The sequence below is a fragment of the Crotalus tigris genome, unplaced genomic scaffold, assembly GCF_016545835.1.
Source record: "Crotalus tigris isolate CLP2741 ecotype Arizona unplaced genomic scaffold, ASM1654583v1 scf7180000024391.5723578, whole genome shotgun sequence".
NCBI classification, from domain to species: domain Eukaryota; kingdom Metazoa; phylum Chordata; class Lepidosauria; order Squamata; family Viperidae; genus Crotalus; species Crotalus tigris.
The window spans coordinates 1,791,394-1,814,654 of record NW_024100561.1 but is presented as its reverse complement, the minus strand read 5'-3'; the positions used below and the strand labels follow the sequence as shown (position 1 = coordinate 1,814,654).

General features: G+C 36.1%; 1 protein-coding gene across 1 annotated transcript in view; it reads right to left on the bottom strand.

The window, feature by feature from the left end:
* Positions 1-23,261, bottom strand: part of TMEFF1 (transmembrane protein with EGF like and two follistatin like domains 1) — a 102,560-nt gene that overhangs the window by 11,781 nt on the left and 67,518 nt on the right. The window contains exons 4-7 of the mRNA XM_039329271.1: positions 20,988-21,014; positions 13,479-13,575; positions 4,963-5,111; positions 893-958 (exon numbers count right to left, since the gene is read on the bottom strand). Coding sequence (XP_039185205.1) covers positions 893-958; positions 4,963-5,111; positions 13,479-13,575; positions 20,988-21,014 — 339 coding nt within the window. The remainder of the gene's footprint in view (positions 1-892; positions 959-4,962; positions 5,112-13,478; positions 13,576-20,987; positions 21,015-23,261) is intronic.

Genomic DNA, 23,261 nt, shown 5'->3' with positions numbered 1-23,261 from the left:
ATTGTAGTATAAGTTAGCAAGGGGTCAACAAACTATGACCTATAGGCCAAATCTGCTTTCTGTTTTTGTACAGCCTACAAACTAAGAAGGCACAAGTGAGTGGGCAACAGTTTGCCAGGTCTGAGCCTCAATTGAGCTCCCAGGTTGAGGGATGGGGCTAAGTGAAAGGTTAACCTAGGCAACAGTAGTGACCAATCAGCAGCCTTCTTGCTAAAAGGCTGGGGACAATCAATAGCTGCCACATTTCTTACCCAGCAGTCCTGCTAGCCCCACCCATATAGGCAGTGGAAGGATGGGATCTGGTCCTTTATAGAAAACGTTTGCCAACCCTAATTAAGTATAAAGTATTTCACTGTAGCATTACATTGCACTGTAATGTAGCACTACATATTATACTATGCTTTCATGATTTATATAATATATAATTAGTAATTTTTTAATTAATTATGTATATTAATTATGCTTAATGGTATGTAAAATGGTAGATAAAAAACACTGCCCTTCTACCTATCCTGGTCTTCCCAAATGTTGCGTCACACATAGTTTTTAAACTGGCTTTTGGCTGCCCTTAGTCTTGCTGGCTGGCAATTGTGAGAGTTAAGAAATCCCAGAACAACTGAAGGGCATCAGGGATAGAGAGGAGGAGGAGGAGGAGGAGGAGGAGGAGGAGGAGGAGGAGGAGGAGGAGAAGAAGAAGAAGAAGAAGAAGAAGAAGAAGAAGAAGAAGAAGAAGAAGAAGAAGAAGAAGAAGAAGAAGAAGAAGAAGAAGAAGAAGAAGAAGAAGAAGAAGAAGAAGAAGAAGAAGAAGAAGAAGAAGAAGACAATCAGACTTGCACGATATACCATAGCTAGCATTTATACATAAAAGCTAACATAAGCACTTATGCCCTACCTTTCACATCCGGCCGATACTGCATTCCATCATCCTTCTTCCCCAATAAGTTAGAATCATCAGAGTCTATTGGGAGGAAGAGAAAAAAGTACTAGCAATTAATTTACAATTATCAAAGGATACAGTTAAATAAAAGACGACATGCATGATATTCCTCTCACATGGCTAAAACAATTATAATGTCCAGGACTGCTTTTACTGTTCCAATCTATTAAGGTTTAATTTCAGCAGCAGTTAGAAAAACCAAAAAAATACCCATCACAAATATGATACTTTCCCACCACAGTGTAGCAGTGAAACACATAGCAACAATTAGGTGTGATATGCCACCTTAATATGTAATCATGAGAGCCAGTTTAGTATAGTGCTTAAGGAACGAGGCTAGAAACCAGGAGATTGTGAGTTCTAGTTCCACGCTAGGCATGAATCCAGCTGGGTGACTATGGACCACTCACTCTCTCTCAGTCCTAGGAAAGCTTGCCAACAAAACTGCACGGGCTTTTTAGGAATCAACAGTGAATTGAAGGCATCCCCCTCCCTCTAAAAAAGTATTTTATCTTAGAATCACCAATTTCAAGCTAATGTTAATACCCAGCAAATGAATGTTGCTTGGAGGATATGTGAACTCCATCTCTTTTATTATTTATGGTCTTTTAAGCGCCCTGACATCCTGATGTTGTTTGTTCAAACTTGTCTGATGCAGATGCAACTGTAAGACCTGTTCAAGTGTAATCAGACCTACAGTATATCTGCTCCACAGTTCACTATCGGCTCAGAAGGGCACCCCAAATCAACTAAGATTCAACCTCTTCTGGTTGCAAAAATGTTTTTAAAAATGTATGACAATGTCTGAGGAAGTTGGCTGGATAAAACTATAAGTCAACAAGGACAGATAATTCAAAACCCTCTTGAGTTCTTTGACTTGTCCCACGTCTAGCAGGATTTTAATTAATCATGCAGAGTAAGAAACACAGCTAACTATGTCATTTCTGTAATCTATAAAAGACAAAAACCTAAATATTTTTATTTATGTTTATAATAAACATTTACCATATTAACACTGTAGCATATACCATTTATAGTACGTCATTATATTAAATGATAATAATATTAGTATTAGTAGCAGCCCAGACATAGCAACTGTTTTCCTGTTTTGCTTTGGAAATGCATACTTCCATGGATGTTTCATAAAAACATTTCCATCACTGAAGATGTACAAAGGCAGAAGCAAATTCTCATATACAGTGCAACATAATAAGTTATTAACACATCTGAAGCCCTCAGATGCTTCTCACTCAGTGAAGATGTGGAACAGCTCTATCTTCAACTAGGGGAATCAAAGTATTGCAGTCTCCTTCATGTTGCCTTCATACTTTGAGCTCTCCAAAATGAAAGGAAGTCCCTGGAGTTTCTTTTTTGGAGTTCAGAAACAAGTTCTGCAAACTGAAAGTTAAAAGTGTTTGCGTATCTTCCGGGGCAGCAATAATATGGAGAGAATTTTGCGAAGAGGCCACTCCTGAAATCAGAGGGACTCAAGGGACAAAAAACCTGAGGAAGCGAAAAACAGGAAGGCAAGAAGTGGAGGAAATCCAGTAACCTATCTATGTTTTGGATAATGAGTTTATTAAAGTACCTTTAATAAAGTAACTTTCTATCAATGAGAAGTTTCTTTCTTTAACCAGGCCACAGTCATATAGATTCTAAATTAAAATCCAGAAGCGTTTCCTAGGAAATTGGTGGAGGTGTGCTCAAAACTGAAACAAACATATTGTGTATCAGAAATGCTATTCCAACTGCCCCAGCTTGGCCTTGGTTCAGCAGAACAGAAGCGTAGAGCATTTGGGTTGATGCAAACCAAGACAAAATATGGGGACATCTTATTTAGTAGGGTAAGGGTGATGGGATTTGAGCATCTTGTTCCTGCTCTTCCGCAAGGCCTGTATGTCATTTTGCCCGCCAATCTTCCCAGCACCTTCTGTACTTATGCAATTCATAATGTCAAACAGCCATTTGAAGTATGGTTATTATTCAACCAGCCAGTTCACCAGCTTGATCATCCAAGCTCCTTTCATTGCTAACACTAACTCAGCCACCGCTGTGGACTGCCAATTTCCTTGGTTTGAAGAGAAGCATATCCAGCTGGCTCATTTCAACATTTTTCCCAGTGACGTCTTTGATATTAGGAAACACCCAGCCAGGTTGGGGGGGAGGGAGGGGGCTTTAGCACGGAATTAGCTTCAAGTCATTGCACAACTGCAAAGATTCAAAACTAACCCCCCCACAAATACTTTTAGCTCCATAGAGCTTTATCTATCTGTTCCCAGGCTAAGGCTGTATGTTTGAGTAGATTCCTGTATAATGGGCAGAATATAATAAGGTAGTTGGCTTGCACTCTACACCTGTGGATCTGGTTGCTTGCACCGAACATTTCCCCCACTTTTCTTTAGCTATTGACAATACTATGGACTTCCAGCATGGCATATGAGGAGGTAGAGAAAGGGAAGATCAAAGACACATGAGCCAAGAGCAGTACAAATGGTGGTTAACATATTGGCCCATATGATCTTCCTGGTGCCTTCTCTTCTGTTCTTATCTGGAAATAGACAGCCAGAAATTAGGTGTTCTGTGAACAGGACATTTTGCCCATCCCTAGAAATCAGAAAATTTTGAAATTTGCTTTGGTTATAATCAATCAAAAATATGCATCTCAACTTTGAACTTTGACTGTTCCAACTGCCATAAAATCAAAATATATATTAATATGTTTGAATATGTGTGAGAATAGATGAAGAACAAGCATGAGAAATACTGTGGTTTACTTGAAAGATCATCAGTTTTATAAGTGTATGTTTCTTGCCAATATATCAAGATATTTCTTTTTTTCTATTTAGTTTGTGTATATACAGTTTATATGTGTGTGTGTATACACACACACACATACACACACACACACACACACATTAAATGTAACCTGAAATATGAGTAGGGCCTTCTGAAACAGGTATATATCCTGATGTCAATCATTGTCTTTTATTTGAATATAACCACCACAATGAATACAGCATCCAAGATTATCTGTAACATCTGAGGTTTTTGTCTGCAATGCTGTTTTCTGCTTTTCACAAAAGATTAAGCTTGCATCTGATAGTTGGAGGAATGCATCAGATAACCTCCATTCATTATCATACATGAAAGCCATTTTAATAGTACTTGATTGTAAAAAAAAAACATACAGCCTGTTCATCAAAATGTGCCCAACAGCATTTCATCCTTGAATATTCCTGCAAGCAATGAATCATTAAGAACTTGTATAGCTGAGGGAGGAGAAAGGGGAGGAATAGCCTTGCCATCTATGAAATTATTGAAAAACAAGTGTGCTGATGCTTATATTGAAGAATTCTTTAAAATAAATAAATAAATACATCACTCACATAATGGCAATAGTGCTTCCGATTACTACAGTAATTATAATCTTTAATAAAATTACATGAAGCAAAAATATGTAATTTTCTTTCCTTTGTAGATCTATTTTTTATTAGTAATGCAGCTTATTTTGCTTCATGGATCACAAGTCCTTCAAGTATAACTTCTTACATTTCTTTTAAGATTTAAAAGAAAAGAAAAAAACACAACCAAGATTTTGTTTTTTAGACACATGAGGGTGAAAATTCAGTCTCCGAGCTTATGGGTTGGTTTCTGAATGTTTCATTACCAGGCTAGATAACATCTTCAGCAGAGTTTAGGGGTTGTCAGTGTCAGTGTTCTTCTGTTTATAAGGGCTTCAGGTGTGGGTGTGTCCAAAGTGAAGATTTGTGATGGGTCATTCTTACGTTCTGTGATTTTATGAGAGCAGAACCACAAAGAAACATTACCTCTAGTCCAGGAGTAGGCAACCTTGGCTCTTCTATGACTCGTGGACTTCAACTCCCAGAATTCCTAAGCCAGCATGACTGGCTCAGGAATTCTGGGAGTTGAAGTCCACGAGTCATAAAAGAGCCAAGGTTGCCTACCCCTGCTCTAGTCAATCACCTAGTGAAATAATCACTATTGAAAAGTGAAGTTAAAGGTACCTGAGCAATGTCCAAGATGTCTGATGTCAATCTGCTCCTGCCTCAGGCAAGATGCCTCTCGAACAAAGCATGGGTTATTATAGGAACTTCCATCAGATGCACAAACAGGGTTGAAACTGTAGCCACTACAGTCTATATTGCATACACACCTATTTACATAAACATGAATTAAATTGTAAGTATTTCACTCAAGATAAATGTTTTACACTATTTGCAAGGCATATGTGAAATGAAATCACATTACTTAACACAAATATATGTTGTGAGAAGACAATCTAAGATGTATCCATGAAGTCATTCAAATACTGCAGCGCAGAAGAGACAGATGCATTTTCTCTCTGATGGTCAAGCATTTCTCCAGATAGAGATTATCAGTTGTATCCCTCAAAGTGATAACCCACCAATATATTTTCCCCAGCCCTTCCCTACTGCTCTTCTGCATACCTTTGGTTTCATTTTATGCAACCTTAACTTCTAACAGCAAACAATTTGGCCTTTAAATGCTCATAAATAAAGTATATTATTCCCCTGTGAATGTTTACCACATTTAAGGTACAGCCCAAGGACTAACAATATAGTTCAGCTGCTGAAGCAAAGGAATTCTGCTTTGAAGCGGTATATGGATTAAAGACCACAAGGAAATCATCTTTAACTCAGCGTCATGAAAGAAATGTGGTATATAAACACAATTGAATCCACATTGTTAATAATATTTTGATTGCATTGAAATCAGTGTGAAAGTTTAGTGAAAACCAGTTAAAGCTCCACTGATTTATTAACATAATCACTTCAGTCTATTCCTGTATTCCTTTTTGTAATGTGTGTGCAATTTTGAAGATATGCCTTAGACTCTAAATCTTTGGCCATCTCCACTTCCACAGCAAAATATTTCTCTAAATGTTGTACAGTATGTCAGATATTGGCTTTGCTGCAAAACACTGAAAAGGATAAAATAGAATTCAATTATGTTTCTTCCTATAAATCAAGACAAAGTCAGTATTGTGTTATTTGTATTTTAAAGTCATACTGCCAGAAAAAAGGAGTCTCTAGTAACAATGACATATTAATTCCTTTAATTAATGTAACTAACTCCATTAATTTCCTTTTAATCAATCAATTAATTAATATTTTAAAATTGATTTTAATTAATTAATTTCAAAATCCTTCCCACACAGAGTTGATTATGAAGCCTTGAAAGAAGATTATGCAACCTGGATGATTTGTTCTTGTATTTATTTAAACTGATAGTGGTATTTTCAGCAGCAATGTTTCATTTTACTTGCTACAGAGAACTTTTACATGCAACATCTCTATAGAGAGGTCTGTAGTCTTGTACAACTCATTTTGGGATTATATACACACAGACACACGCACACACACAGAGAGAGGGAGGGAGAGAGAGAGAGAGAGACAGACAGACATGCACAACTCAAGCAGGAGATGTAGCATTAGAATGTGCAGTCCTTAGGCTATTTTAATATAACTTGACAACATTTTAGGTCAGCCACAGTAAAGAGGTTGGATAATTGCTTAGGGACTTGTACAGCTAGTAGGCTGCCAGTTGGATATCTCCAGTCGAATGATCAGTTTAGAATGCATTTGTCTGGGTGAATGCTGCTCTAATATACCTTAAAAGTCATTTCTACTCTCAGTGAATTTATAGCTTAACTAGTGCAGAAAAAAGCCATAAGAGAAAAGAAATAATGAGTTGGGATGTTTGCACCACAATATCATTAGAGAGAAAGATATAAAGCATAAACTTTAAAATGAGTACAAAGCATAAATTCAGCTAGTTCTTATTCAATATACGGTTATTGCTATTATCAACTGATAATTTGCTTATGTAAATAAGTATCCTAGGTGAAATGGCAGAGGTTTCAAATCAAGTTAAAAACAGGTCTTTTCAGCGCAGCCATTCTATTCTCTTAAACTTTCCTTTACTGCAAGTTGTATTTATGTCATTCAACAATTACTCAACTATTAATTTCTAATAATACAATTGTTTTGGGCCAAAATGGGTTTTTATGAATACATATGAATTTGAAATCAAAATAGGTGTGTATGTAAATATACTTCATCTACCAGTTGTAATACTCGTATTACACTTTACAGATCTTAAACTTTTGAATCTCTCTGTTTATACTTTTGATTCCTACTTTTGCTTCCATTTTTCATACATTATGAAAATTAAAGATGTGCCAGAAAATGAAATAATTTTGACACCTTTTTACAGTTTAGCATCTTTTTTAGTCTCAAATGTAGAATACCGGATCAGTTTGTCAGCTTTAAATAGAATGTGCATATAACACCATCAAAATTATTGAAATGCTACATATTTTAGTATTCCCTATGAGGGAATATGTTGTAAATTACCAGATTTTATAATGAATGTTTAAGGAAATGTGCACACCCAATGTTTTCAGCAATTTCAGTCACTTTCTCTCATTTGCTATTTGTAGGTATGAGGGACTTGTTGGATACATTATCCACATCCACCAAACTGTTTAATGATACAGAATAGAGAAGAGATGACCTGGTGTCCTATTTTCATCTTTATTCTGCTGTTAAAGGATTAAAACTAGATCATCCAAAGGTTTTGAGAATGTCCATGCTAAGTGTTTCCAAGTGGCTCTTGAAAGTTCTATGCCTTTGACTGATTGATTAATTGATTGATTGATTCCCTTATGCATTAAAAAAAACTGAACGGAGTGGTGCTGACCTGTAAGCTGTACTGAATACTGTATATTGCTGCTCTGATTGAGGCACAGAGACTGACTGGAGGGTGCTGGGTGCAAATTACTCTGGAAATTACCTACAATAATGCAGATGAAGTTAAAGAGCATTCCACCTAGGACTTAGTGAGCATGGGAGTGGGGCAATACATTTGACTAGGGCATTTTCCCCCCACAATAACTAAAATCTTTGTCCAGCAGCAGTGTAAAGTTCTACAGTTAGCTATTTTAAAAACAAATCAGCTTGTGATGAAATATTGGTTTCTTTTTCTCAGTAAGCAACCAAAGCTGCCTGGAAAGAGGTGATGTTCCATCCCAAGGGTTGCCATGGATACGTCCAGTCACCAGCTTCCAGCTGTGCCATTCAACCCTGTCACTGTCACTGAAGGGTAATTGGAAACAACAGGTCCCTAAGCAGAGTGGCATAATTTGCTCAAATGCCCACTCAGAGAGGGGCAAACAAAAAAGGATGCAGTAATGCTCATCACTTGGACCTTCATAGAACACAATCTGCTTTGACAAATATTTCCCTTGAACAATATGTGGATTTCTTTGTGATCTGTGCAACCTGCTTTTACATTCCAGGAGTACAAGACAATATCCAACTCAACAACCTTCCCGAGATAGATTTTGCTGAGGCAGAGAGGAGCTGGCTAAAAGATGCCTGGAATTCTGTAGACAGATTCAAATATAACGTCAAACTACAGTGAGCCTTACTTGTTTCTGGTTCAGCATGAGGTGCCAACAAGGTTATTGAAGAAGCTTTAGGGCATTAACTAGTTAGGCACCATTACTGACTATTCAGCAAATATATGTTACCGGCAATATGTAAAAAGCTGGCATTGTATAGAATGCCTAGGAAATGTGTGATGTTTTTAGACAAAGTATGAAATATCTGTGTTATTTTAATATGCTATATACTTTCTCTATGCATTATATATAATATGTTGGTGGTGGTTTGTTATCTGAGTTTGCTGTTTGGCTTCTGAACAGTTCGTCACCTGGCTAGGTAATATCTTTAGTGGAACTTCGGGTGAAGAAGCTCGGAGAACAAACCATCACCAACATCTGCCACCTGAGCTACAAATATTTTCCATCATCTCTAATTGTATATAATACCTAAACAATATGCAGAATGACAAGAACTATTTAAGCAAAGTCTGAAAAGAGAGATAACCTTAACCCTTTATTTAAAGTAATTGACAATGAAAGAAGAAATGAAAATAGAATGAGAGAGAGGGAGGGAGGGAGAGAGAGAGAGAGAGAGAGAGAGAGAGAGAGAGAGAGATTAGTACTGACCTATTGTTGCAACAAGGAAGGGTAGAATGGCATTTTAGTGGAAGTATTTTATACTTTGCTGGTCTGCCTTTTGGCACTGCATGCCTAAGAAATGTGTGAAATATTAAGCGTTCCATGCATTGATGTCCCATTTTTGGCATGTATAGATTTCCTAGGCATTTTATAAAAAAACCTAATTTCACACATTGACAGTAATGTATACATTCCCAGCCTATTCATTATACCTAGTCTCTGTAGAAAGATCAATTCACAAAGGTGCAAAGCAAAAACAGCTGTAAAAAGTGAGAAGATAAATGAAGACTTGACCAAGCCATTCATGAGACTGAGTCTTACTTGCTTCCCAAACAGGGTCTAGGACAACGTGCCACGGCCAACTCAGGACAATTTGCCATGGGACAAATGTTACATAATATCAAAGAACTAATGGAATAGAATCACTAAATAAAGGATGCAAAAGGAGGGACAAAGTGAAATGTGAATGGCAAAAATTAAAATAATTTTTAATTATTTCAAATAATTAAATAAAATTGTTGAATTGTCCCAAGGCAAGTTATCCCATGGTGAGTTGGCCAGGGCGAATTGACAGAGGTGAGTTGACTGCAGCAAGTTGGCCATGGTGAGTTCTCCCATTCCATCCCAAACTTAATTGAAACAAATACAGTAGCAGTTTTATATTTATCCCACAGACAGATCCACATATTACACAGGTCTTTTGAAACTATCCTTAGTATAACACACGACAGTGCTAGGAGTCATGAGGTGCTGTCATCTGGGAACACCAAGGACAAAGTAGCCTATGATATCTGCTTCTGTGTCAGCAAGAATACATACTGTATACCCTGTCTTGAAATAACCAAATCCTAGAATTGCGGATCTGATCAGACGTTATATTTTTTAGTTCTGGAATATTTTGGGGTTGACAACTCAATGTTCCATTTAAAAATGTGCAAAGCATGCACAAAGCACATCATAAATTAATATTGCATGTTCACTTGTTCTTGTACTAGGAAAAGACGATGCCATTTCTTAAAGTTTCTTAAAGAATTGTTTTTAAAAAGCCACATTTGAAAAGATGAATCAAATTATTCTTGACACAGCTGGCTTTTGAAATATAGATGCAAAAAGGAAAGCAAATCTCAGTAGGCCTTATGTTATAGTAACGTTTCTGCAAATCTCTATCCAAAACTATTTAGTTCAGCAATAAAAAAAAATCAGGTACAGTAATTAACATTATTACAGGATCAGGAAGATAAATACGTTTAACAAATCCTCCTTGCACCTGGAAAATAACAAACCAAATATAACTGACAAATTTTATGTGCACGTGGAAATAGCATGTGTAAATGGAGCAACAGGAAAGTACTTGTCAAGTAACTTGTTCCTTAATCTGCATGGACAATGGCAGCATCTCTGCTCACATTTTATTCACATTTAAAAGCCCTGCCCTTAATACTGCAGTCACTTCTGATTCTGGTGGCAAGGCTTGTCCCTCAAATCACCTTTTTCTTGAGGGAAAGCAAGGAGTACACTGCAGCTTTCAGACATTTGAAAGAAATATGATGTAAAGTGAGGAGCCAAGGATCTAGCTCTTGCCAGTTCATTTAATGACCGTTCAAAGTTACAACAGCACTGAAAAAAGTGGCTTAAGACTGTTTTCCACACTGACAACCATTGCAGCATCCCCTCAGTTATGGGATCAAGATTCAAATGCTTGGCAACTGACTCATATTTATAACAGTCGCAGTGTCCCGGGGTTATGTGATCACCTTTTGTGATCTTCTGACAAGCAATGGGGAAGCTAGATTCACTTAACAACCATGTTACTAACAACTGCAATGATTAACAACTATGGCACAAAAGGTCATAAAATGGGGCAAAACCCACTTAACAAATGTCTCGCTTAGCATCATAAATTTTGGACTCAATTGTGCTTAAAAATTGAGGATTACCTGTAGTGTTTCTAGTTATAATAGGTTCAGCTATCTTGTTATAATATGGAAATAAAAAGAGCTATCTATGAAGATTTTAGCTGTCATTCCACATCTTACTAATCCTAGATAGAGGGTAGATGGTCCATCCAAAGAAGTAAGAAAGAGAAGAAATAGGTATTGTGGCGGGGGGGGGGAGAAAACTCTGGATAAAAATGGGGGGGAAGAAGGGAGATCTGATCGTTGAAGTTTCATATTTAGTCTGTTTTCTCAGTTCTTAGAATTTGAAATTAAATACTTTATAAAGGTAAGGAATCTTTTACTCCAAATATATACTGATACTAGGTTGCAGACCCAAGTGTGAATTCTAAATGGAGGGCTAAAAATCAAGGTGAAGAAAGTTTATGGAGCACTTTCACTACCATCCACCAATAGCTTCTCTACTGCAAACTTTGTCTGAGTCCATAAACTAAGTGAAAAACTGAATTAGAGCCAGGAAAATATTTCTTTACCTGAAGCAACCAGCCAAACCATAGATACCAGACCAATAAACCATATTCATTGTAGGCAATATTTGTCTCGAATTCATTCCTTACATGCGAAATGTTGAGGGGCAGGTAGTCAATGAATCCAAGATATAATTTGTCCCACTTTGTGTGCTCAACTGCTGTCGAGAGTGCTGTAACTGTGTAGTTGTATGGAAAGGGTGTTGTTGTGTGGATATGACAGGGAGCTAAAATTATCAGCGTCTTTTTCTTCCTGATGAAGTAACCAGTGCAAGAACTAACTATTTGTGCCCCTTTTAAAGCTAGTTCTCTCTCCCTCTGATCAGATTCTCAGCATCACTCAACATAGTGATTTATGCCAAGCAGAAGATTTGCTGTTAAGAGATGTGCATTAAGATATTGTAACTTGAGAGGGTTTATGCAACCTATAAGACTTCGGCGTATTTGGAAATGTTTTATATAACCTCATTCGTTTCTCCTAGAAGCTACATATCTATTGTTTATTTATACCAGAAATAGAAACCAAGGAAGAAATGATATTTTAGTGATATTTTCTCCATGTAATTCGCTCACATATTTATATGCAGTAATGTCACACACTGTACTCATCTGAATCTATCCAAATGTTAATTTTCCAACTGTGCTGTGCAGCTCATGACAACCACCTGCTCAAAAGTCACCTCTTTGCCTTAATAAGCTCAACAGAAGTTAAAGGAAAGGAGGGAAATGATAATAAGTGTGATTGTTTGTATCTCTGTGCTGAATGTAATGAGTTCTGGTATAGCTGACAGTCTAATTGCAGCCTACTGCAAGGAATGAAAAATGCAAGTTTGCACCAGTTAGTATGAATAATACTTCCCACAATGCTGCTTGAGATGACTCCCTCATAATGGCTGAATGCTTCAACAGATTTTGGAAAACCGATGTTCTGTAATGATAGGCAGACAATTGGAAAAAAATTCTTGATCCTTTAACTCTCAGAGCATTTATATGCTTTTTATCAATTTGGTGTTTGTTTGTTTTTTTAAAAAAAGAACAATCATTGGGCACAGCAAGCTGTTACCTTTAAATTTCACTTCTTCAACATCTATACACCCATGGATATGCAGAACTGTGTTTTTGTATATGCATGTGCATGAATGTGTGTGTGTGCGTGTATATATGGGTATATATGCTGGCCACTCCATAAATTATTCTGTTCACAGAGATATCCAAGAGATTACAGTTGCTCATGATTGGTAGAAGTAGTGAGCATAGCCAATCACTACTAATTCCTTTTTCCTCCTTCAGGCTGCTCCAGATAGTCTGAAATTTCCAGAAAAACCTTTCTGGAGGCACAAGGACTTTCAAGAAGTAGTTGTTACAAAGATCAAATTCCATCCTTTATTTCCAGAATGAGAACCCTGCGAAGGGCTATGTTACTATATCAAGATCTAGGCCATATGGTTGGTCAATTAATCAAGGAACATATTAATGCATAAATCCATAACATTTGAACTGAGCGAATAATTTGTCATAACCACCACCATTAACACCAAGTTTGTGACAGAAGAGACAGCTACTGTGAAGCATCCTTAATCCAGATTTCACTTGTGATTTTATCCCAGGAAAATGGATAATTCATTTAGCAGATGACATAAGGAATACTATCCCTTTCAGCTTTCAGCTTCAAAGCAACAGATGAGAACCATTTCTATTTTTGCAAATAGATACACTTAGAAAGGTTGCATGTGAATACAATGCTATTCTGTACTAGGTAATTGTAAGTCTAACCCTTTTTCCTGATTTCATTATTCAATTATTTAAAAATGAGCTTATTTTTTTTATAATGTGAGCTGTCAGTAATGTATTTCTTCATCAAGAAATACATCAGATAATACATTCTTACAGTTGTTGCTATTAAACTGGAAATATACTGCTTTTCAGAGCTCAAAATAGGCTAATTCTTCAAAAGAAGGCGCTGTGTTAACAAAAGCTAGGACCAGTTCATATCAGTGACCATCTTAACTACTGGGAGAAGGTAGCTTGTGCCTTTGGGGAAAGTTACTTACCCAACATTTTCTGCATCTTCATCACACTCAGCTCTGTACTTGCAAACTCCACATTTGGAATGTTTTCTATGAACGTCTGTTGCAGATCCTTCATAGTCTAAAACAAAGCCACATAACAGTGTATTATCTAATAAAGATTTCTAAAAGAGTGTAAAATATTTTTCATATTATACTTCTCTAAAGACATAGATCAGGGGCCCCCAACGCAGCTTGTCCCCAAAGGCACAAGCTGCGGCATGCCAACAACCAGTCCACACAAACAAGCAAAGCCCCATCCGGGGGATGCAGGCAGCACACAAAACCACACACTCTCCGGTCTGCGAAAAAACCTCTCTCCACGGAACCAGTCCCTGTAGCCCAAAAGGTTGGAGACTTCTGACACAGATTAAATAACATTAGTCGCCCTACTTCTATTACTTATTTCTCATCATTCTAACAAATTCTAGTCCCACTTTAGGCATGAAAGCCAACTTTGGTCCTGTCGGTCTCTCTCAGTCCAACCCACCTGTCAGAGTGCTTGTTGTGGGGAAAAGGAGAAGGAAGAAGTATTATGTAAGTTCGCTACCTTGAATTACTTGTAAAGTATTGAAGGTGGGATAAAAAAAAATCTTTAAAAAGTCCTATTCATAATTCACTGTATGTGATAGAAAATATGCATGCTGTATAATCTATGTTCTTGACAGAATCTAAATGTCTAGAACAACAATTCATAAAAACATAAAGGGCCTAAGGATGTATGGCTGTAAAAAGTTTTACTGAAGTGTATCCACTACAGCTGAAATGCCTAGCCCTAGACATATAGTGAATGTCAGGTTATTACCTTGAAATAACAGCCAACCTCCCCCCTTTTTTTTAGAATTATACAAATCCCATACCCTTTAAGTTAGTTTCTTATGCTAGTAATAATAATATAGTAGATAACTGAGCTGAAGTTAAATTATTTTAAATGTCACTGGTTTCATTGGGAGAGCTCTGTGTTCAACTTCTTTCCATTAAACTGGGTGATGCACTTAAATGTACACATAACAAGTATGCTTTAAGCTATTGTGACACAACAGTGGCTATAATAAAATTATATTAGACATTATCACAATATGAATAAGAATGTAAAAATGGATTATTGTTCTGTTTTTTCCCTATGCCATTATTCATAAGACTTCATCAAGAAGGTTTGTTTTGGCTTGTTTTGTTTAACTTGTTTTTGTTTTTTGGCTTTGTTTTGTTTAACAAGCTTGCTAAACTTGAAAACATATGTCGGCAAGAAAAAATTCATGATAAATTTGCCTCTGATTCATTTCATCAGGAATTTATAATACAACATCAATATATGTTTGGCTTGGACTAGAAGACCTCTAAGGTCCCTTCCAGCCTTATGTTCTATGTTTAGTAGTATATAACATATGAACATAAAAGTTAAAAAAATACTTTAATGGGAAAACCAGCGATATTTTGCATGTTATCTGAGGCAAAGATGTGAATCCACAAAATTATAATAAAATAGCCTATTTGTAATCATCTGTAAGTTAATGCTGTGATTGCTAAGACCCACCATGGTTTTGTCAAAAATAAATCATATGTGACAAATTTTGTTTCCTCCTCAGATAAAGTCACTATCCTAGTGGACAGGGGAAATACTATGTATATAATCTACCTTGATTTCTGCAGAGTTGTTGACAAAGATTCACATGACGTTCTCATTAACAAGCTGCTGATTTGGATAACAATATAGTAAGGTGGTTCAACAGCTGGCTGGAAACTGCATCCAGAATTAATTGCATTCAGCATGAATGGCTCTATATCAAGTTAGAGAGCAGTCACATGATCATCCTATAAGAATCAGTCTTGGAGCCAAATTTATTAACAACCTGGATTATGGGATTAATGGATTGCATATCAATTTGTAAATTATGCAAAGTGGGAGGTCTAGCAAAAACTCAGGTAACTGAAAGAGAACGTAGTTGATCTGAACAACTTTGAAAACTGAACTAAGAATAACAATGCATATTGAGATTATATTTAGGGAGAGAAAAATGTAGGGCACATATACAGTACAACATGGGGAAAATGTGGTTGGGAAAGAAAACATCTGAGAACAGCTTGAATGTGGCCACTGACAACAAGCTGAAAAAAAAGATGGGACAATTTCTAGGAGAGTTAAAATAGTTGTAAGCTACCTTAGAAACACTGCATTAAAGATATACGAAATCAGTATATTCCTTTTTTTATTCAACACTTTAGTCAATCACAGCTCACCGTTCTGAGCATTGCCTTTATAAAAAGTTATTAATATGTTAGAGGGATTCAGAGAATGGCCAGAAAGAAGACACAGGAATTTGAAGTAATGTCCTATGAGGATTGGCTGAAGAATATTTTGATTTTCGGTCTGAAGAAAGTTTAGAAGAGGCATGAAAGCCATCTTCATAAAAAGAAGCTATAGGCAAGATGATAAAGAACTGTTTTCAATGCCCACAGACACTATTAATAAATATTATATTTTGTTCCTCTCTCTCTCTCTCTCTCTCTCTCTCTCTGTGTGTGTGTGTGTGTGTTTGTGTGTGTGTGTGTGTTTAATCATTCATTTATTTATTCTAGTAATCCTTATAGCATGGGATATAAAAAAAAAAACAGTAGTTCCCCCTGGGTGGGGACTAGTAAGTGAATTATGTTGAATAGCAATGGCAAAATCTGAACTGACGTTTTTGGTTTTAATCCAAACTTTCAAGACTTTGTTGTTGTTGTTGATTGCGAAGATGTGTCCAACCCATCGCGACCCCATGGACAACAAGACTTATGCTATAGCAATTCCTAATAGATTGTACAACATTTCACTTGAGAGGATCACAACATTCTATTTCTAATTAGAAAATCACTTCAAAATGTACCTTTTCAAATTTTAAAATTTCTTTCTATATTTCACTATACCGTATATATTCACAGAATTATGTAAATCTAATCTTTTAATAATTGTTTTGTAAAGTGTGACAGATGGCATTCAGCTGTATAGGACATGACGTTTATCAATTTATTAATCAGTAAAAGCAATCTGCCACAGCCTCTCGACAATACTTCGGTGACTGGATTTTAGAAATAAGGAATCCAAAACAAATTATCCAATAGAAGAGAATACATGTAGCTCAGGGTTGAACTGTGCAGCTCTTGGCACTCTCTGAATTTGGTTGTGTGCTTGCAAATGTTTCATTACCCAACTAGGTAACATTACCAGCGTTTGCCCTACTAGTATTGATGGGGGCGTGGGATAGTAGTTCCTCAATGAGGGTATGCTGCTCGATTGTTTCCTTGCTTATCTGAATATAAGCTGCTAGATCAATGTGTTCTGGTCTTTTTGTTTCCTTCTGAGCTTTTTAATTGTCTGTTTAGAATGTTGTTTAAATGTTATCTCCATGTGTCTACTGATGACTGATCTGTCCATGTATTATGAGATTAAGGAGTTTTCATCATATCTTCTGACTGCAAGTTGGTGTTCAGGGATACGCTCTACTACTCTTCTGTTGTCGGTCCTACACAGTGACTATTACAGTCTTTATACTGTAATGTTTAGATGACTCCCTGGAGTCTGGATCTTTTGGTTTACCAAGATGTTTTGAAGGTCTTTAGTTGGCTTGTGTGCTATGATGATGCAGTGTGCTTGTAATAGTATGTTGGTTGTTTCTGAAATATTTTTGATGTATGGTAATGTTATCCTTTTCATAGCTTGCTTTGGTTATGTTGTAAAGGGTTAAGTGTCAGGTACTTTTTGATAAAGATGTATGGATATTCATTTTGTTGGAAGCTGGTGTATGAGCCTCTCCATCCATCTCCTTGGTTCTAGTTCTTTGCAGTTTTTAAATTTTCAATTCTTTTTCTATTTATTTTTTTATGGATTATAAGCCACCTCATCACCTTGTTGGGAAAATGGGCAGCATATAAATTTAATAAATAAATAGGCTGTTTTCTTTTTCAGGATTCTGGGGTACTACAGTGGGTTTGTACTCATCTAAATAATGTTCTTACAAATTGAGGGAGGTTGTATTGTTACTTTAGGAATGGAATACTTGGTTAGTGTGAGTTGGTTTTTTTGATGCATTTCTAAGTTGCCATTGTTTCCTTTGCTGATTGGTAGTGTGTTGTTGTTTTCTTCTTCCCTTCTGAAGGTGTTGTTGATGGTTTCATGTGTCTTCTCTATTGTTCCTTTATTACCAGTACAACAAAGGTGTCATTTACATGCTAGATCCATACACACATAGTTATGTGTGAGAATGCTGTATTTTCTAGGCATTGCCTTATGGTCTGCTATTAGTCCTGAGAGTGTTGATACCATGGATATTCCTCTGGCTGGTTGGTATATTTGTCCTAAATCTAAATCCAAGCTAAATCCAAAAATACAAGGGAATTCTTGGAACTGATGGCAACAAATCAGCCATCGATAACGATAAACCACATTTATAAACTATTCAAGAGAGACAATAAAAAAGCTAAGAAGGAAACAAGAACACAAAGATAAACCACATTTATAAACTATTCAAGAGAGACAATAAAAAAGCTAAGAAGGAAACAAGAACACATCCTCTCTATCAGCTTACACCCAGATAAACAAAGATCAACACCAGACAATCAAGCAGAAAGGAATATCCTAATCAAAGAACTATCAGGGACAAAACTACACCCCTACCAAAACTGGCAGGGCAACCAGGATATATGAATAGGGAGCAAAACAAACTTGCTGGCACTAATGATGTCACCTAGTTGGGTAATGAAACATCTGCAAGCTCAGACAGCATCAATTACTCCACAAAACAAATTATTTTAATAATAATTAACATGACTATCTGTACTGCAAGCATATCATTTCACCAGCTCGAAAGCCGCCCTAGACTGATCAATTACCATCTGTCCTCAATTAAATCTGGGATAGTTCTTAAGTATTTAATTTAAAGTTTATTTAGGTAAATAGGCACACATAAAAAGAATAAAGAATTAAACTTCTGGCAATGAGCCCTTACTCTACTTAAGAAACACAGAATAGGAGTGCAGGCCACATCCTAGATATTTGTTCCAATAATCTTAGTGGCCAGATCATATATGTTTCTTAGCTGTCTTCTAAGAGATGGAAAAAGGATAAGATGAATGGAAAATACATTTTGAAGGAAGCCATGCTGATATTCTTTACAAAGCTGTGCTTCTGCAGGAGGCTGGTTCATATGTAATGTGTTATGCTGGTAAGCCTAAAGTGAAAGTGAACCTGGCTTTGTTTCTTATTTAGTATTACCAGATCAGCTTAACAGCCCTCCCTCTGTACCTATGATTCTAATTTTTTCTCATCTGTGGGCTATTTAAGCAGGCTCATTTTGCTGTTTCACATAGCACAAAACAAAAAGAAGAGTAAAGAGAATTAGGACCAGGCATCATTATACAGACAATGCTTCTCATCACCACCACAGCAGTTTCAAAGGACTGCTAGTGAGAACAAAACTCAGGATCAAATCTGTGGATTGCTTCTCTCGTCCTTCTTCTACATGGCTAGGAAAATAACTTAGATTACTTGTATAGATTAGAATAAAGGCAGCAGAATGTAAAGTTCATTGTGAGCTTATATGAACATGATTCTTCCCCAGAATTTTTTATTTTAATAAAAGGAAATTAAACTCTGCTGAAGTCCTTAACCAACTTACCCAGGAATTGCATAAAGTTTTAAGCTTCATTCAGATATACTCAGACATCTGCATTTTGCCTTAACCAATGATTCAATGTTATAAATAATGTAGGCAGAATCATTCTCTATATACATTTCCACCAAATTATCAAAAACTAGAATAATCAATGAACTTTTAGGCCTGGCACAAAAATGCTCTTCCCTCCAACATTGTTTGGAAAACTCATTTCAGCCTTTCATAGCTTTTCAGATGTGCCAGACCCCTAACCTTGTCATATCTAGCCAACAAGCTTCTTGGCAACAGTGATGTTGTCCAACATATTTAGAAAGCTCCAGTTGAGGAAGGTTCAAAATAATTCACCTATTTTTATAGTGTTGTTATTAGACTATGTACATTCTGAAAGCATCGCCAATAAAAGAAAAAAAAGCTGACCTTAAATTAAAATAACAGAAACAAAGCAAAAGGTCAGGGACATTTTACTTTATTTTATGTACAGTAATCCAAGCAAATACAATGAAAAACACTCCTTCCTCATCTTTCTCCTAGATGATCTATACTGCTGTTGTCCTATGATCCTTCAATTATATAGCTAGATTTGTTCAACACCTTGTTCATAAACTGTTCATTTGGTCTGGATTACTTTATTCAGACAACCAAAATCCATTGAGTTCACTGAGTTTTAATGTCAGAGACGAATGTAGGGAATTGTTGACCAAATATAAGTTTGGCTTTCAAATGATTAAGGGAAAATTAGGCATTCCAAGTAACATCACATAGAAACGATACATACAGTAGTATCTTTTCACTCCAGGAAGAATGGTTGCAAAGGAACTGCAGTTGGGAAATAATGGTTTAGTAATTTGGAATATCTGTCTACTATTTCACATACGTTTTCTACAACTGGCAAAGATTTTCCCTGGACTTATACAAATGTATTTTCCATCCCTACTATCTGAGAGCTATTTGAAACAGGATGCTATTTAAAATTTAATTTCGATTAAATTTCAGGCTCTCTTTGAATGTTCCATCCCCCAAAAAAATATTCATCATCCAAATAGAATATAAATAGAGTATAAATTCTGTCTATAGTATTTTGAAGTTAATGCATTACCAAGTTAACTTACATTATTTTAACTTAATTTATTACACCCATTTGAATACTGCTTCTATCACAGGACTCTAGGTAGTCTGTAACAAGCACCAAGGCAGCAACAAAATAATAAATATAAATCACAAGGCAGCAACAAAATAATAAATATAAATCAAATTTCTAGTAAAAACTTTCACTCAAAGGACATATGGAAATTAACAGACTTTGTTATCTAAATCTCTAATTCTGAAATGCTCAGTTGAACAACTCTTTCTTAGTCTTACTTCCCTCAGCCTCCTGGCAGGTTTAGAAACTGGATTTTTTTTTTAACATGTGCCCATATACTGAATTTACTTATTAATAAATATATTTACTTAGTCACTCAAATGTGCATATCTGTTGGGTTTCTTGAAGAGTTTTCTAAGCTCAGAGAACACTAAAAACCCAACAGTTCAACCCTGAGCTATATATGTATCTTCTCTACTATTCAAGTCCATCTCTGACAGATATACAAAAGGCCCAAGTAAAATATGTTGACTCCTATAATTTAAACCAGAGTGCTTTAAGCAGGCACATAATTTCTCATTTAAAAATGTTCTCTTTTGGCCATTCTCTCCAAGGAAAGTGAGGGATTGTAGAAAAATGAGATTCTAGGAAATTTGTGCAAAGGAAAAGAAACTTGTATTGTTGCCAATTTGTCTACAGTGCTCAAACATTTCAAGCTAGATTTCAGCATTCATAGAAAAGAACAGAAGAATCAATACTTACCTCCTTCTCCTGATCCAGAGCCATTATCTGGAAACAGAGACAGAGACAGACACACACACACACAGAGAGAGAGACTATTATTCAGATGGTTCTTTTTCCTTTTTACTGTACATTTAGAAATGTATTCTAGAGAAAATAAAGTTGCATAGTTATAGTCAAAGAACTGCTCATTTTTTTCCAAACTTAGAAGTCACCTTCAATTGTAACTAGCAATATACTTTTATATATACAATGCACATTCATTTCTCTCTCTACATTGCTTAAAAAGTGTGGTGGAGGAACTGATAATGAAACACGTTTGAGCATGATCTACCAAAAGAAGAGCAATAAGTTGTTGTAGGAGGAAAACATGTACAGTACATGTAAGGATGGAAAGTGCAGACTGTAATTAAGCATTCTTAAGGCTCACAGTCTTATTCCCTTTCAGTCCTTTTACAATAATACAACTGGCTAATTAAAAACACTAAATTATAGATGTGATCTGTGTCATTGAAAGTGTTATATGCTATTTGCTCGTAGCATTATGATTGTTTAAATTGTTTTTGCCTGATTTATAGAGATTTTTAAATATTGGTTTTTGTTCTTAGCTGCTCAGAATTCATATGTAAGAAGGGCAGCCACGTAATTCTTCTAAAATATATAAAATAAAGTAAAAATGAATACATTAACAAGTTAATCTATAGGAATCCCACAGATGTTTACCACTGTGCTCTTCCAAAAAGCAGGCACTCAACAATTAATCGTCAACAACTTCATGCCATTTCATAGCCTGTCAAGGCTACAGTTCAGAGGCTTATTCAATAGATGTAGCATCAAATGTAGAGGAACTGGACATATGATGCTGGAGGTTGGAGGAGTTCTGACTTAGTCCAGATGAACCAGAACTGACCCTTTCCTTCCAGCAACCAAAAACTTTGCGAGAGCTTTCTCCTAACCCAGTGTTTCTCAACCTTGACAATTTTAAGGCATGTGGACTTCAACTCCCAGAATTCCACAGCCAGCATTGCTGGCTGTGGAATTCTGGGAGTTGAAGTCCACATGCCTTAAAATTGTCAAGGTTGAGAAACACTGTCCTAACCCATTCATTCCCATTTGATTAGATTTTTAGCACCTTACAAAAATGAGTATCTGGATGTGCATGTGAGAAAGAAGATTGATTCTCATGGTGAAAAGTGTCAAAAAGCTGTTTTTACTTAGTTCCAACCCATGAGAGAGAAACGGGGGGGGGGGGAGCATAATAGAGACAGAACAACTTTGAAATCAGTTCCCTCTTGATCAAGCCAGTAAAATACTGTGGTACCAAACCACAGGTATAATGGGAACAAGACTAATAGATACTGTAGCATGCATCCAATGGAATAATTGTAATGTCCTCAGATAAAGAACTGCTTTGTTTGTATGTCACAGTTCAATACTCCAATACATGAGATACATATATTCTCCAAGACAGCTCTGTCGGTGGTGAACAATTTTTTTCTCCCATAACAAAAAGGAAGAGGGGAAGAAACATTAACTAGCCAACAAAATGACTGCAATTTATTTCCTGAAACTTTTATAAACCCAGCAGTGACTTAATGGAAGTTGCCCAGATAACTGTTCTCATTTTATTTTTTTGTTCTTTCCGCATGTACCTTGATCTTTCCTCCTTTAGAATTTTTCTGCCATTGTTAAATAATGGCAGAAATATCTTCTAGAGCTACTCTACCCCGCATTCAGTGATATGAAAATGAAAATGAGGCAGCTACTTGCAAAAAACACAAGAAAGAAATATAACAGTGATATATTAACCAAGTAACAAACACACACACAAAAGCTCTACATCTGAAGGTAAGGTAGTTCATATCAAAGAACTTAATTAAGCTGTACATAATGACAATAAATCACCCAACCCCATAGCCCAAGATACTTTTATTGTCAAAATTACTGTACAAATAGTTTCTGGAATATCATGATTTAACCTTAGCTATTCACTGAAGGTGTGTCGGTGCAGCTAATCAGGCATTAAAGTAATGGAAATGGCATAGTTTCCTAGTCTCCTTTTTCTTCTTCAGACAATTACTAAAAATGGAAGCATACAAGTAAAGTGGAGGAGATACAACACCTTTAACCAGCACTGCAGATTGTGGAACGCAGATAAATCCTCCAGAGCAAATGTACCATGAAAAATGTTCTTATGCATTACACTTGATTACCGTAATGTGAGTCAATTCCAATTTTCTTTTGAAAATCAATGAAAATAATTAAAAACTCTTAGTTAGTGATTTACATCATCTT